Source organism: Stegodyphus dumicola, chromosome 6 (assembly GCF_044657685.1).
Source record: "Stegodyphus dumicola isolate Sdum_Otavi_A_Nest chromosome 6, ASM4465768v1".
Lineage (NCBI taxonomy): Eukaryota > Metazoa > Arthropoda > Arachnida > Araneae > Eresidae > Stegodyphus > Stegodyphus dumicola.
This window is the reverse complement of record NC_140773.1, coordinates 86,483,891-86,501,445: the sequence shown is the minus strand read 5'-3', so window position 1 is coordinate 86,501,445 and position 17,555 is coordinate 86,483,891. Positions and strand designations below refer to the sequence as shown.

At 33.8% G+C, this 17,555-nt stretch overlaps 1 protein-coding gene across 1 annotated transcript in view; it reads right to left on the bottom strand.

Annotated features, from left to right (window-relative positions):
* Nucleotides 1–321: 321 nt before the first annotated feature.
* LOC118193138 (uncharacterized) overlaps nucleotides 322–17,555 on the bottom strand; it is a 30,452-nt gene continuing 13,218 nt past the window's right edge. Inside the window, exons 2-4 of the mRNA XM_035364189.2 lie at nucleotides 15,697–15,817; nucleotides 10,806–10,936; nucleotides 322–1,813 (exon numbers count right to left, since the gene is read on the bottom strand). Of these exons, the coding sequence (XP_035220080.2) occupies nucleotides 1,154–1,813; nucleotides 10,806–10,936; nucleotides 15,697–15,817 (912 nt within the window). The 3' untranslated portion in view covers nucleotides 322–1,153. The remainder of the gene's footprint in view (nucleotides 1,814–10,805; nucleotides 10,937–15,696; nucleotides 15,818–17,555) is intronic.

The following is a 17,555-nucleotide window of genomic DNA, read 5'->3' as shown; positions in this document are numbered from 1 at the left end:
TTTCCTATACATTCTTACAATGATGGCATTCAAAAATTTTTAGAATCGGTTTGCTTCTTTATAAATTATTAAATTAGATACTATATAGCAATAAATTGCCTAATTAAATATATTAATTCAGTTTTAATAACTTATAAGGTATTTTCTCCCTCTTTCCAGCACGCTCTCTTGATGTAACGATATCACACGCAACGCATATTCGAGAGGTCCAGGTTCGAGTCCAGCGAGGGCATTGCAAATTTTTCACGTTCCTGCTTCATAAAAATAACTTAATGACTCCATAAATACTCCCCGAACTGAAAGGTGGTATACAATAATTCGTTCATCAAAGTGAGTCTTCTAATTTCAGTCGCTCTTTAAAAAGTATTTACTCGCCCTTTAATAGGTATAAAAGGTATTTTATCCTCTTAAACAACGCCAGATGGACAAGCATCCAGCATGCCTTCGTAGTGTAACGGTAGCACGCAGCGTGTATTCAAGAGGTCCAAATTCGAGTCCTGGCGAGGGCACTGCACATTTTTTACATCTCCTGCTTCAAGATAATCTAACGATTCTACAAACTGTTGCCACGAAACGAGAGTACACTTGAAAACGCTTATACCAACCCACTGAAAACCGGCTCTATTTCCGTATTGCTAACGTGAATGTTATTGCATGCACATTTCATTCCATTATGTGATTATTATGGCATCAAGGTAATAACTAACTCGCATTATACGAAGAGAGGTAAAAAAATAATTAATATGTTACTGAATTCATAGGAAGTTGTATAAGACATGACATGGGAATATACTCTGTAAGGGAAAAGAATTTGTTTGAAAAGTTGAAATTGAAAATGCTTTGAAAAGTTACATAAATAATGCAATATATTTTAAGACATAGCACATTAGCTAATTTGGTTTCTTATTTTAACCATTTTGATTAATACAGATTCGAATTCATTACTACAATATATCAGAAGCTCTTCAATCATTATATCCAAGAAAAGAGATATTAGTTTTGCACCTCAAGAACCATTCACTTTTGGTTATTTCCATAAATTAATTTATGGTTCAGGTCCATTTTCACGTGTAGCTACTTCTCATTCTTTGCCGTGCCCGATTCTATTAGTTGGTGGCTTTAACTGGTGCTACGAAGCATTAATTTTAAAATACTATGCTCCACCTGTTGTTGTTTCTCCACCTGTTATTGTTTCTCCATCCGTTGTTGCTTGTCCATCTGTTGTTGTTTCTACATCTGTTGTAGTTTCTCCATCTGTTGTTGTTTCTCCCTCTGTTGTTGCTTCTTCATCTGTTGTTGTTTCCCCATCTGTTGTTGATTCTCCATCTGTTGTTGCTTGTCCATCTGTTGTTGCTTGTCCATCTGTTGTTGCTTGTCCATCTGGTTTAGTTTCTCCATCTGTTGTTGTTTCTCCCTCTGTTGTTGATTCTCCATCTGTTGTTGCTTGTCCATCTGTTGTTGCTTGTCCATCTGGTTTAGTTTCTCCATCTGTTGTTGTTTCTCCCTCTGTTGTTGCTTGTCCATCTGTTGTTGCTTGTCCATCTGTTGTTGCTTGTCCATCTGGTTTAGTTTCTCCATCTGTTGTTGTTTCTCCCTCTGTTGTTGCTTCTTCATCTGTTGTTGTTTCCCCATCTGTTGTTGTTTCTCCATCTGTTGTTGATTCTCCATCTGTTGTTGATTCTCCATCTGTTGTTGTTTCTCCATCTGTTGTTGGTATTTCGGTAGTGCTTGTTCCCGTCGGAGGTGCTGTTGTTTCTGGACTGGTGGTGGAAGGTGTTGCCTGACATGTAAATGTTAATCGAAATCTGGGTGGCTAAAAGAAAAGTATACTTTTCTTAAACATAGATGTAAATCTACAAACGTTACAGGTAAAGGTACAGGTAAAAGTATGGGGTATACCAGCCATATACCACAGGTCAATGGTTAAGCCCTTCCTATACTAAATATCTCTAAAACAATTCATATTTGTAAATCTTATAAGAGCTCACAGTGAAACGGTTGCGTTCTGCCTAGGAGATGAGCATCTGAAGCTTCCCAAAGAACCTAGAGTTTACTTATTATAGATTCAGAGCAATCCGATCATACATCCGGCATCTAGCATTTATTCAAAATCATGATTTAGAACATAATGGAATTATAATGCAATTTGAGATTCACAAATAAAGCTGAAATCATCGCTTTTGATGTTACAAAAAATGAAGATAATACAATAGCAGAAAATAGTGAGATTTTTTAGATGCGCACTTCCAGTTGCAACGTTCCTCAAGTTGATAACTTTATAAAAGCAATTTAAACTGAGAGTGTAAAGCAGTTTAATAAACAAAAAATTAGTTTTGTATACTCTCAAAACAAAAACATGTTTAGTTAATAAAATGTTGAACATGTTGTATGAAGTTAAATCATTAAGTAAGTCAAGTGCTATTATGTGCAAAATTGAGGAAGATGTGACTAGTTATTAAAACACCCTTTTGAATAAAAAAAAAGCGCCAAGAAGAAAGTGATTGTTTTGATTGAAATTAAATATGTGAACAGCTCATGCACAGGTAATAAACGTCTTACAAATTCAAGGCCATTAGACTCTGTAATGACTATGAATTGCCTCACTGAATGTTCAAATCCGTAATTGGTGAGACCGTCTATGACGGCGGTGCATGCTGCATGTACACGTTGAGGTAAGGAGTGATATAGTTTCCTAATCTCATCCTGCAATACATTCTGCCAGGCATTTCTCAGTTCTTGCTCCAGATCTGCGAAATTTTCGAATGTGCGAATCTCACAGCATACCAATCCACATATGTTCAATTGGCGAAAGGTCTGGTCATCTTGTTGGCCGAGGAAGAGTATCAACAATTGTTAGAAAGTATAGAGATACGTGAGACATATGGAATCTAGCATTATCCTTTTGGAAATTGACTTCAGGATGGTGTGCCATGAAGGGAACGCAAACGGCCGCAGGTTGTCATCAATTATCATTCAGTTTTTTCATCAATTATCATTCAGTTTATGCAGGATAACTAGAGTCGACCTGCTGTCGTACAAGATAGCACCCCACACCATCATACCAGGGTTAATGGCTGTGTGCCTCTGTAAAACGAAAGCAGATTTAGATCGCTGGCCCCGACCCCTTCACACATAGATCTGATGGTCATGTGCTGCAAGATTGAAGCGGGACTCACCGCTGACCACTATGCGATGCCAATCATCTGGTAGTCAACTTCAGGTCCTAGGAACAAAAGATTGATGGAAATAAAATCACATAACTATCTTTTTCGAACACGTTGTTTGTATTAGAAGACTTCTTCGATGGTGAAGAAAGTATAGTATTTTTGTAATTTTATTGAATGTGATATTAATTAACCTGAAAGCTTCCATGTTAACAAGAATTCATTTTAGGTCTTTAGATTTAAATACGATAAATTTTGAACTTATACGTACAGGGCAAACTCACCTACTTCATAGTATATTTGATTTCAATATAACAGTTACTCTATTCATAATACAAGACATATCAAGCATATCAAAGCATCTAAGCCCGATCTAAAACATTAGCATTTTATGAACTGAAATTATATCGATTAATGATAAACGAATTAAATATGTTTTACACTCAATCTAAAATTATCTTTAATTGCATGAAATCACGAGAATTATCTTTACATTCATGAAATCACGCTTTCAGGACATTTAGATCTCTAACAGAAGGATGTCGCCATGTAACTGCTTTTTCAAGAGATTTCTATAAATCCTCTGTCGGTTTAAGATCAAGAGATATTGCTGTCCACGGTATTCGCTCATTGTCTTCTTTCAAGGAATTTGTGAACGAGGATTTCTAAACGTTTTATTAATAGGCGAACATTATCGTCCATAAACAAAATGTCAGATACGTATGCACGTCTTAAATGTGTTACATAACGTTCTAAGATCTCATTTTGATATCTCTAGCTGGTCACAGATCTTCTGATAAAAACGCGTAGGTACGGTAAAAACGTATGTCCGGTGATCATTATTCCTCTCCATGCCATCACACCTACACTATTGAAACGGTAACATTCCATACTGTTAGAAAGAGTATTTTGCTTTCCTAACTCTCTGCAGAGGCAAAAATGTTTATTATCAGGTGTTAAACTAAACCTCTACTATCAGTAAATATAACATGAGACCATTGGTGTTGATTCCAGTTCTGATGTTCTTTGCACCAATTAAAGTGATTCCCTTTTTGTTGGGAAGACAGCGAAAAATGTCTTAAGGTATTGTCTGGCATTAAGGCAACTTTTCTTCTGAGTACAGTTTGCTGTTATACAATAGTTTCAGCGACGGCTTCAAGCTCTGACCGTAAATGTCTAGCAGTAGACTTCCTGTCATGACGAGCTGTTATTGCCAGTTATCGATCATGAGAGGCAGCTGTTATTAGTTTACGATTTCAGGTAGGCATCTTTACAACAGTCCAGAGTTTTGAAATAGTTTCCATCGCACAGAGATTGTCTGTCTTGAAATATTCAAACATATCACTGTTTCCACAACTGTGTGCCCTATTTGTAAACAACCGATGATTCACCACTTCACAGATTCTTCTAATTGATACTTTGGAGGCATATTAAATCGTTTTGAGTCCTCATACAATGAAACCAAACGCTGTGTTGCAGAAATTCACTCAGATACTGGCATTGGCAGTGTTTGATTAATCGTCAAAGGGCGTAACGCTTTGATTTGGATATCAGAAATCGTATGATTACTTTTAAATGGATAATGATAATTAATAATGTTTCATACATTCCCTGAAAACGTGGATTACACTGATTGGATATTTTATGAAATATAATCCCTTTGTGTATATATATATAAAGATAAATTTGGACATTAGTGTGCTAATGCAATTAATTTAAGAACTGTATTGCGTAATTTAAATAAAATCTAAAATAAACGGTAAAGTATCGAATCAAAGTGAAATATCTGGTATTCCAAACCATATTTTGCTAAAGCATTTCATTCATTGCAGTGCCTCAAATATTTTAGGTATATAACAAAAAATAACATCGCGGGTTAGTGCGAAGGTAAACTATTTTTCCTCTGAAGAGCTGTCTGCATAAATTGCTTCACAGAATATTATGTCATAACGGAACCAGATTCAAGATATATATGGATACCAGCTTAAAAGCATTTTTAGTAATGATGAAGATGAAAGTAGTCTTTTTTTTATCTCCTCAACTTCAAAATGCCTAGCATCAGAAGACTTCCAGTGTCTTCCTCAAAATCACGTCAATATTTTATGCTGAAAAGATATCGATGAAACGGAAAGCGATAACTCTGGTCATAAGAATATTATTAAAATCAAGATATTTCAAAATTTTACAATGTATAGCGAACACAAATGCTCCGGTGATTGCGGATATATTTGCGAAATGACTCAAAATTGTCAAGGTAATTAAAAGTTAAAAACAATTTTATAAACACAATTTAATTTTTTATTGTATAAAATTTAATTTTTTGCGATTTAAAAAATGAAATATTTTAACCTATTCTAAAATATCTGTAATATTTAAACACATTTAAAATATGATGATTAAAATCTAATGATGTGTAATGATGGCACAATGAAAAGACTGTGTAAAACAATTAAAAATTTTGTAAAGCAACATAAAAGCATGGTTTCCTTAATAAAAATTTTGCTTGTATATCATTGTTATTTATATATCCTTCCTGAATGGCTCATTAAAATATGTACAAACCGTGCTTTACTGTTAGTTCCTGTTTTAATACATTCATTCTCAAATGCATAGTAGAGTTCACTGGGTCACAAAGCATTCTTTTGATAAAATGCAGTTAAAATAAAAAAATCAGATGCTCAAAATGTTAATATATTTCAAGTGTACTATTCAAATCAATAAACAGCAACTAAAAAATTTCAAAAGTATAATCTAACCATGCAACTAAAACTGTCAAAAAAAGTCTAAAATCATAATTGGATATAAAAATATGAAATGAAGTAAAAATATGTGCAAAAAACATATTTTTTCTGTCGTAAAAAATCAAAATGAAAGTGAATTAAGTAGCCATAAGCTGAGAAGTTTGTCAAATGAATCATTCTTGGCATAATAAAATTTCCAGCAAGGTAAATTCTCGAACTGCACCTTAAATTGCTAACCAAAATTTTTAAAATTTGATATTCGGGCATAATTTGAATCTTAGAATCGAAATATAAAACAAAGACCGGAATATCATTACAGAAAAAGTCAATTTTTGAGCTAAAATATGCATCTTAGAACAACGCATATATAAATCTAGTCATACTATAAAATAGTCACACTATAACTAAGATGATGTTGAATTACAGCATTCAGGTGTAGTAAAGTATCAGTGAATGTTTTTAGCCCGAAGGAGCATTAACCCAGAAAGGCTATTTGTCTTGAAACGCATTTTGTGTTGAATCGCTTAAATGCTCATTAAAATATGTACAAACTTATACATCATAAGTCTGTATAATGCGATTTATCTGCAGTGTATAATGTCTTATATTACCTTTCAGATTGTGGCCAACAAATATTATCGCCTTTAAAGTTGGCATTAAAGTTGCATCACCATGAAGGTAAGCAAATACAATAAAAGATATTTATTTCGCGTTTACAGTATGGCATGAAGACAAAATGATCAAATTTGTGAGTAATCTGAGGGTTTACAGGGTTGCGCAATTAGTAGGAATGTCTGCCAGTCCTGGCAGCTTAAACGGCCCTTACCCGGTTAGACATGGAGTCGAAATGGGCTTGGATAACAGAAACGGGCAACTCATTCCATCTTGCCCATTCCAAGTCTATATCACACTTCGTTGACCGTATTATCTGAAGAGGGGTGGCAGGCCAGTCTCGCAGCAACCCATGACCAAGTGTTTTCAATGGGTGACAGTTCTGGAGACCATGCAGGCTAGGGCAGCATTCGAATACCCTGTATATGTATACAGGAAGGTCAGAGCACGAGGTGCATCATGTGGCCTTGCATTATCTTGTTGAAAGATGGCGTTTGGCAAACCTTGAAGATAGGGCACAACTACTGGACGTATGATGTCAGAAATGTACTGACCTGCGTTCACAATCCGAAATAGAGATGTGCGTGTTGTGTACCCAATGTAACCGTCACACCATCTGCAGCACCCCTGTGCCGATATCGAATGCGCGGTCTCCTTGGAGCCTCCAGACACATACGGCCAACAAAATACCGCACACTGAACTGGGATTCGTCTAAAAAGACGACATTGGGCAACTCCTGTATCCAGTTTTGCCATTCGAGGCACCAGAGCCGCCGTTTGTCTCTTTGCTGTATTGTCAAGGGAAGCCGAAGTAATGGTAACCGTGCTGATAGTCCACACGGCTGCAAACTTCAACGCATCGTACAAGAGGATACTGGGTGTGCTGCAAACATGTGCATTTCCTGACTAATAGTCCGGGATACAGTTGTACGGTTTTGCAGGGCTCGCCTTACAATATGCCTCTCCTTTCGGGCGCTAGTCACGGGAGGGCGTTTACATCCTGCATGCCGTTCAGTATGAACCTCAGAAACCAATTGATTCCATATTTGGATGTCGACTAGTACGACGGGCGATATTATGGAACGATAATACATATTCTCGATAGGCAACGATCCTGCCTCTATCCAATTTCGACACTGGCTGGTAAGCAATTCTTCTTATTATTCGAGGTCTAACATCATATCCTGAGCAACCTCCGACCTTACAAAGCGCTTTCCGAATAAGAAATCCACTACACAAGTTTTCTTTTATGTAATGCTTCAAATGTCTTTTATCCCTCCTGCGTCTTCTAAATACGCTGGCATCCTAATGATTTGCATATCTCAAACTCTTCTTCCTTTTATGTGATTTTGACGTTCGTCATATCATTTCTTACTGTGTTTGCAATTTTATTGGCCAGCACTGTATTTAAAGAAACAAAATAATGAAAAATCTGCGTAAATGTATGTATGTTTCTCGCATTGTGATAAAACAACAGTACCTAGAAACATCACATTTTGAATAACTTAATACTCACCCCGTGCATGGGCACCTTGAAAACCGAATTCAGAATTTCAAATTGTTTTATCATCTGTTTCATATCTTTTAAAGGCCCACCAGCGGCCGAGCGGTAAAGTCGCTGAACACTGGTAGTTCGGTCCGAGGTTCGAATTCCGCGAACGGTCTGGCTGCATGGCTGTTTTCGTGGCTTTCCCCATGTGTAACGTGTATACGAGCCAGTTCCATTAGAAAGTCCTCCACGAAGGCATCCTTCCCTTTAGGCAGATAGCACTAGTGTGCTTTGCCATAATTAAATACACCGCCACACCACATATTTTGTAAAACTGCAACGAATTTTGAATTAAAAATTTCAATAATTTCAAAACGGTCAGTGGCCACAATGTAGGGAATAAAACGTTTTTATCTCCAGCGTGCGAGATTGTCCATTCGAAATTCTAAAATGTTGTTTTTAAATATTTTTAGCCTAGAGGGGCGTTAGCCCAAATGCTCTGGAAACGTCTATTTGTCTGCAAAGGAAAACAATGCCGATTTGGGCGTAATATAAAATTTAAAAGCTTTTCAAGATTTTTTTATATACTTTATTTCTTTTCTGAAATATCCTGTTCTTAATGTCTTCAAAATAAATGTATTGGCTTTTAACCATAGCAGGCTATTATGACCTTTCCTCTGCACATACAAGCTTTAATGTGTTATTAATCTCTTCGCTTCGAGCGTACGATTTATGATACGGCTCAGTCGTCCTCCGTGGACCCACTGTATCAAATGTAATACTGGAGCGAAGTGTCTTTGATGACCATGTAATATTTGATAAACTGAAATGGAACGTTTTATTTCATATTTTAAATACGCTGAAATTCAGACTTCAGAATTCTCCAAAAATTACTGAATAGAATCTAAAGAATGTTTGAATTGTTGTGATGAATATTACTTATGATTTTATTCTAAGAATTTAGAACTCGCGATGCTATAACGCGCCATTCATAACTTAGAAATGCTTCGCGCAGTGCTAGCGGCTCAAACGTTTTGCAGGCAAATATGGCAACAGAATATAATAAGCACTGGTATTTAAATTCTTAAGATTTTTACTTCATGATTATAAAGAGATACTTTAGATTTGGGAATACAATCATTATTACTAAAACTGTAGTTTAATTTATTCTGAATTCTTATTTTAAGTATTATGATTTTCTATTTATATTATAAGAAATAGAATTTGAATAACATATGCAAGAATTCAAATATTTGGAGAAAAAAGCAGATTTTATGTGAATAATTTTCTCATATTAAGCTTAATAAAAGAATACCCTAGACCCACAGTGAGGTTCAGCTCTCCAAAATTACTGGCACACTTTGAAGAGAGGATTTCGTTCACTAGGCGTCGGGAGCGAAGAAATTTAACTGTGTTCTTCTCATTAATGCGGGAGCGGATATTTCAAAACCCACTCGAAAGTTACTTGATTTTTAAAATCTATCGAAGTTGCTTTCCTATTTAATAAATTTATTTTCACTTGGTTTTTTAAGAGATTGGTGTTAGTTTCATTTTTCTGTCATATTTTCCTTTCAGATCTTGCGTATCATGACAGTTATTGAAAAGGCTTTACGTTTTTCATTATTTATTTATTTTTTAAGCTTACGGATATGTCATTATAATAATTTTTTTCCCAACGACATCCCTCTAATTAAATTAGTTCCCGTTTTTAAGGATATTTTAATAGACATACTTTTCCTAGTTAAACCTTTCAGTTCCAATGAGTTTATAGGTTCCAGTAGATGTTTAAAGAAGCCTAGAGAGTATTATACGCATCTATTTATTACGTAGTTGATGTCCCACTGGTAGTAGGCATATTGTCCACTGGAAGTAGGCATTTATAGTTCTAATTTAATGCTAATGGGACACATATGTCCCACCATTACCACCCAGTGGGACATATTTGTCCCAGGCCCGTGGCATCCTCCCATTTTAAAATGTAATGTTTAAAATGATATTTTTTAATTCTTTATGATAACTACCAAGAGTACAGAAAAATCAAGTCACTTGAAAGAAACAAATAAATTAGGTCTGAAATCATTAAAGAACTTTTTGCCGGCCAGTTGTCCATATTCAGTTGGCTCAATTTCATGTGAGAAAATTAAAAGTAAATGACAAATTAGCAGAAAAAATGCAACTGAAAAATCAGCTTAACAATAACCCAAAAAAAATGCATGAAAGAAATTAATTACGAATCCCTAATACAATTAACGTGCAGGGAAGAAAGTCTTATGAAGAAGTCAAATTAAGAAGATTATTATGCTAAGCAATTTAAGTGAATTCTTTCAAATATTGTAAATTATTATCCCTTGTAAAAGTGTATCAATTATTAATTTCAGAAAGGTAACAACAAGCATGTATATTTTCAAACAGTTGTTAATTTAAATATAAAAGTGTACAATTAATAATATTTACAAATTAACTATCTTTATTTTTCTCTTTGAGTGTAATACTACTTTATTTCGTTCAAATCTCACAATTCGTCTGTGTCTGTACTTTTGAATAATAAATTTAATCGTATGATAGAAAATGCATTAACTTCGCTTTGCCTCGGTATTATAGCATTTAGACTGTTTAAAGATTTCCATCTGGAAAAATAACTTTAGCTTATCAAGCTCGCATCTGTAAGATTATATTATACGAAATTCTTTTTGCGTATAATATAACAATTTGATATCTGGATTCTTTTTGCATGGGAAGCAAACTTATTTTATGGCAAAACGGTATTTTTAGTTTAGAAGCTAAATTAAGTTTACTTACAGCTCTACATCCTATATGACATTTTCCTAATGGTTTGGGTACACAAGATAGACCTTCTTGACAAGGACAGAATCCCATGAATTTTCCGCCGAAATACTCCAATTTCGATTCAGGCTCTCTGCACCACATACCTGCAAAGGAAAACAAACTTCAGACTTCATCTTTCTTTTCTTTCTTTTCTCCGCTTGCAGGGCAGCTGGTACGCTTAGGAAAGGTGCTTGTCGGCTTGTTTAAGTCCTATTGACGATTCTAATTATTTCTGATGTCCTTAGGTCATGTTCTTCAAAGTCTGTCCTATCCGCTAATATAAATACAATGAATTATGTTACGGGTGTTAGACATAATCACATATATGTATAAAATCTCTATTAATTAGAGTAACTAGTTCGAATAAATATGTTGATGCAGACATCCCTAATACAAATATAAAGATATTCAGTTTTTGTTACATGCACTAAAAATTTGTACATATGTGTATACACATACACTTTTAAATGTACATATTACGCAAAACCAAAGGGGGGACGGTTCTATATCTTTCGTTCTACTGGGCCGATTGATGAAATCCAACTTGCGGTTCTCATGTCTCGAAAGCAAGGCTTAGGATATGTATTAGCTTTATATATAGCATTGTTCTAATATAAGTATTTTGACAAAAATCGAACTTTTTCTAAAGTGACATGCCATTTTTTTTCCATATTTCGATTCTACGACTTAAATTATGCCAAACTGAGTAGCTCTCTGAATTTTAGCTCCTCAAAGTTAATTGAATTTGGTATATATTTATTGTTCTCTCCTTTTTTATTAAACTTATTTGATTCTTCTTTCACATTTCGAAATTTACGTTCATTCCAAATTAAATTAGCCCATTTTTTTATTATTTATTTTTAAATATTTTTTAGAAATTTTTCGAAATAAATTTTGAATTATAACATATAAAATTTTTACCATCAGCTTAAGTAGATGTATTTCTAAGCATACCTGCAAAAAATTAGAAATTTTTATTAAAAATTTCCGAAGATAAATGTGAATTTATGTATTGGCGCGTTTTGAAATTTGCCATATTTGTTGAAAGTGATTATACCATCAAAAAGGGTTTCTGCACTTTGTTAAAATTATTTAAAAATGGGAACGATGCGACTTTTCCGCTCATGCAGAGTATAAAAAGGTAGGAACGATATGACATTTTTTCCGCTCCTGCACAATGAAAGGGAAAGGAAATTAGGTTGCTATATATTAATAAGTTCGCCAAGTGAACTATTCTTATAAATTAATATATTCGCCAAGTGAATTATTCTTGTCGTAAACTGGAAAAAAAAAAAAAAAAAAAAAAAAAAAAAAAAAAAAAAAAACGCGCCAAGATAAATTTTTGAATTTCTCCGTAAATTTCGCACCAAATTTTACAAAGCTTCATATTTAGACATACTTTGAGTTGTAGAATCAAAATATGGAAGTGCGGGTGATAATGTTGTGCGGGCATTGCTGATACAATTATATAGATATGAATACTGTTACAGATATTAATAGTAATTGCATGTATGTGTAGAATCACTATTAAAATGCATGTTCAAAAAAGTATTTGAAGCAGACACCACCAGTACAAATACACACATACTCAGTTTCAGTTACAGATAGGATACATTTTGAGCATAAATACCTTTATTTACAGAAGGATTACTAAAATGCGTAAAGCTGTCCAAACTATTATATTGAATCAGATACTGTAGTAAACTTGTACAGATATTGCGTAATGTAGCATATAATGTGAATGCAGTAAGTGTGTGAAAGTTGGGGAAATATGTATTGATATGAGAACTGTAGTTTCGTAAAAAAAGGCTTACATATAGTTTAGCCACTGAATATTAGAGGAATGCCGACTTATATTTTTTCATGATAGCTATATACTTTGTTACAGTTTCTATATTTAAAAGGCGAATGTTTAGTAAAACCCATGACATTTAAAGTCTGACCTGTTAAATAAACAATACATATATCTTGATAGTAATCGTTTGATTAATATACTATTAGTATTGAAAATTCACTGCTTAAAAATCCCCAGTCAGTTTGCGGACTACATCCATTTATTCTCTCAAAAGTCTTTTTTTTTTATACATGGCTGGAACAACCGAATAACGCAGATGTACGTTTAAAATCAAATTTTTATTAAAACTTAATAAAATACACAGCTCGCATCTTACAAAATCAGTCACCGCTGCTCGCGGGATTTAAGCTAACATAAAAGATTAAAGTAAAATTTAATAAAATAATGTTGGAATCCACAAAACAAAATCCAATAAATTTTTTATCTGAGGCTTTCAAGTACGCGAGTAACACTGCTCGCAAAAGGTTAAAACTGATTTAACCCTTTGCGGCACAGTGTACCTAAGTAGCGAACCTTAAGTTAACCAGACCGGGCTCACCGATAATCTAGGACAACTGGGATTCTGTATTCTTTGTTTCTCTGCATCTCAGCGGTCTGTTTATTGACAACAATACTGGTTTCAGCACTCATTTCGAAGCTCTTTTCAATCAGTGTGCCCACTTTCGGCACACCCACAGAATTAAACGATAAGTGCTATCTTCACAAAATTTTACTTGTGTACTCCTCTAGGCCTAATTAGATTGCCTAGCTTCTTTTTTTTTTTACAAAACTCCAACTTTAAAAGGTAGCGTGCCGGAAAGGGTTAAGCAATTCAAAGAGGTGTGCGAGAAATAGGGCGGAATTCAACAGCGCTGCCAAAAGCTCACTCCTCAACTTCACGAAATCTTTTCTTTTATACATGTTAACTAAATTGCATCCTGGTGAGAGATGACGAAAGTAGAAGTAGTAATAAACGTAAAAATAATTAAGATAATGAATTAATAAACATAAAACGGTACATATGAACGTAATCGAGAGTTTATAGTTTTAACTAAAGAAGCTCTCTCACTGCCGCCGCAAAATGTATTGGAAGTGGATAATGTGCATTTGAGAACATCATAATAAAAAGCCTAAGATACCTGTCTTCACGTCGACAAATCTCTAAGTTAATTTCAAAATTTAAATTGACCGAGATTATCATGACTGAGTTTCGTGGCTGTGGAAATTACGATGCCATATCAAGTCAACAACAGAAACAACTATTATGCCGTAAAATTAGGCACGTTAAACCTTTCGTTTAACGTGTATTTTTACTAAGACTCTGTGGACTACGAGAGAGAATAGATGCGGGTTCCTCAACATCAAAGGAACAGAAATTCTGTAAAGAAGGGAGTTGTATTTACACCAAAATGAAAAATGTAAAACGAATGAAGGTAGAGCCATCTGACAAAAGAAATAGTACGAAATGCGAACAATTATAATAGCATTTTAAAATCATTAAGAATATCTGGATTGGATCTAAAGTCAGTAACTAAACAGGGTAAATATTTGTGAGTGTGAAAGGCTTCATGGAAATCTAGTTCACCAAATGAAGAAACTTTTTGGATATGTTTTGCAGACCCAATGTCAAAACTGTGATTGAATTTCCAACTATGATTAGCTATCTGAGACTCGTTTGTTACTTTTTTCCCACATAATAAGATTCGTACACCTTGATGCGAAATTTTTATGTTCTTTTAGTTTTGCTGATACACCTCAAATCGCATTGACACAATATGCTATCAATTCCCCAATTAAAGTCAGGAATTTGATTTTTAATATCCACTGATGGGTGAGAAAATGACTTGAGAGTTGAACATCTGGAGAATCCGTGCAATTTCGTATTTGATAGAAGGACAAGATATGCTATAAATTTCCCCAATTAAATTCAGAAATTAAACCTATAAGAATCGAACAATGGACTTTATTGATATACGTGAGAAAATGTCTTGAGAGTTGAACTTCTGTAGAATCCGCGCAATTTTATCCTTCAGAGAAGGATAAAATGGGAGGACGACAAGGTAATTAATGTTACTCCTAAAGAAGACGTTTCGCTGTTATAATGATGGCAAGATGAAAATCGTTTGATATCTTCGTAAAAAATACACCAAACAGAAGACTACTGCTTTGGCTAATTTTATGTTTTACTACGGCACGTTTCTCTTCTCTCCAAAATAATTATGCCAGCGTACGCTTTATTTTTAGGCTAGATTTATTTGATTAGCAAAGCGCGCTAAGGCTGTCTGCCTAAAGTAAGGGATGCCTTCGTGACGGATTTTCTAAGGGAAGCTGGCTCGTATATACGTTACACATGGGGAAAACGATTAAAACGCCCATGCAGCTAGCCCCTTCATCGGGATTAGAAGCTTAAACCGAACTACCAGCTTCAGCGACTTTATCGCTCGGCCGCTGGTGGGCTTTGATTTTAGGAAACTCTTGCTTAAAATCTGCATTCAGTAGTTGATGATACGAGAGATAGTTAAAATTTGATTTTGAATCAAACTTTAAGGAATAATCCTTAAAAATGTTATTCCATATATCTGACTTAAATGTCGATATTTTTTGCAGTAACTTCAAAAGATAACTGAATGCCGTTAAAAGTTTCACAATGAAATCGCTTTCACCTTTATAAAAAAATATGATTAAACAATGGGTTTGCAAAAAACTTTTCCTAATTAAAATACAAAATGAGTTCCTAATTAAAATACATGACTATATTTCTGCTAAATAACTACATAAATATTTAAATATTACGCTTGTTCTTATATGAAATTTACTACTTTATACATGATCAGAGGAAATTGAACTCAAATACAGAATTTATAATAATACATTGTGTGCATATTATTTTAAACAAATTCCTTAAATATAATTTTAAAAGACGAACTACCTTTAAAATTTCAGACATATAAGGTAACGATATATAATACAATCAAGCAGAAAGAGATTTATGTTTATTGTTTCGCTAAATATATTTATATGAATATTTACCTTCCTTATTCAGCTTTAGACATATTCCTTTAGTATAGACCTGAATGGCTAAAGCTGCAACGCAGCATTCTCCCTCTCCACAATCATTTTCTGTTTCGCATAAACGCGCGGACGCAACAGCCTGAAAGAGAATGTTATGTTAAAGTATTAGTGTTACTCTGATTAACTTTCAAAAAATGTCAAAGGATTATTTCTCTTAAACTGAATGAGCGTGATAAAATAAATAAAAAATCAGCAAGACACGGCATTTTATGAATGCGCGGGAGAATAAGTATCAAACATGTCGCTGCATTTTAATTAAATTTTAGATTTCGAATTGAAAAACTGCATTTCTATGTGAAGTACTTAAGTGCGTTCAGATTCCATAAATCTAAAGCAACACAATTTCATCCCGACTTTCTGTTACATTCAGTTATATGTCTGAATGGTATAGCTGTTGAGATTTTCATGGTATTTTCGATGTGTAACGTGAGAAAAATAATTTTTGCAATGTGTAACGTGGGGAAATGTTGAAATTCATTTCCTTGATGTTGGATTATTTTGATGTTTGAAATATTCTTAGTTATTCTGAGTTATAACATGTAAAACTGTTAGGTTTTTGCAAATTATTGACTGATTTTCTAATATACAGCAGTTGTTTACCGTAGATTGTCCTCGAGTGCTTGCCTTAAGAAATAAACCCAAGGTACATTTAAAGATGAGGTTTGGTTTATTTGGTTTTCGCAAAAGACCCTAGGGTAAGAGGAGCGTAAGAGGAGGGATTAATTCACGATGGGAATTTTATGGGAAACTGGCTCGTTTCCACATTGCTCGTGGAGAAGACCACAGAAACGCCATGCAGCCAGCCCGTTCGCCTGGAATCGAATCCAGGTCAAATTATTAATGTTTACCGAATTACCCATCGACCGTTGGCACAAATTTAGAATGTCAAAAACAGCGTCATATTTCATAAGAAATATATTTCATTCAATCTTGTTTTACTTCACAATTAATGTGAATATGGATGCTTCAAAGAGCAAACAATAAATATATGCAATATAATAATAAACAAAACCTATACGGAATATATTAATAAAAAATATGTGAAATATAATAGATTGTTTAAGTAAAGGAACTTGTGAAAATAAGCTAAATTTTGAGTTCTATCTAAAGAAACTACATAGATACATGCGAAAAAAGAAATATGGCTATTGTAGATAATTCCTAATCTGATGTTTAACATTTTCGACATAAAGAAAAGCTGAGTAAAGTAATTTTAAAACTTATTTTGCTAAACATTCCAATAATGTACTTGAAGTAGAGAAGAAGTTGTAATTTTAAAACTAAAGCTCATTCTAAACAATTTTCAAATATATTTTAATGCATTTTAGTATAAATTTATTCGAAACCGAATCCTAAAAGGTTCTCGAATCTTTCGAATCTAAAATCACTTTGATTTTTCATGTAAGAGCAATAGAAGAGGGAGGAGAAGATGAAAGAAAATAAAAACAAACATTATTATAAGGAAATATAAATATTATTATAAGGAAATATGTTATAATTAAACATTTGCTTAGTTTTTTTTTTAGTTTAATCTATGTTCAGACACAAATTCACGAATATTGCTTTAAAAATATGCTTGTATTTATCAAGCAAGCCCTAATGAAGTTTTATTAAATAATGTGTAATTAAAACCCTCAAAATTTGTCATTTATTTTCTGAATTTTATAAGGCAAAGAATAATGGCAATAGTACACATTTCTTCAAATTCTTTTCAAGTTAAAAGTAGTCGGTAAAAGAGGAGGAATAATTATTTCAAAAGCATAGATAAACGCTAAATTTGGAATTATAAACTTTCTCCAAAACATTTAGTGTGGTAT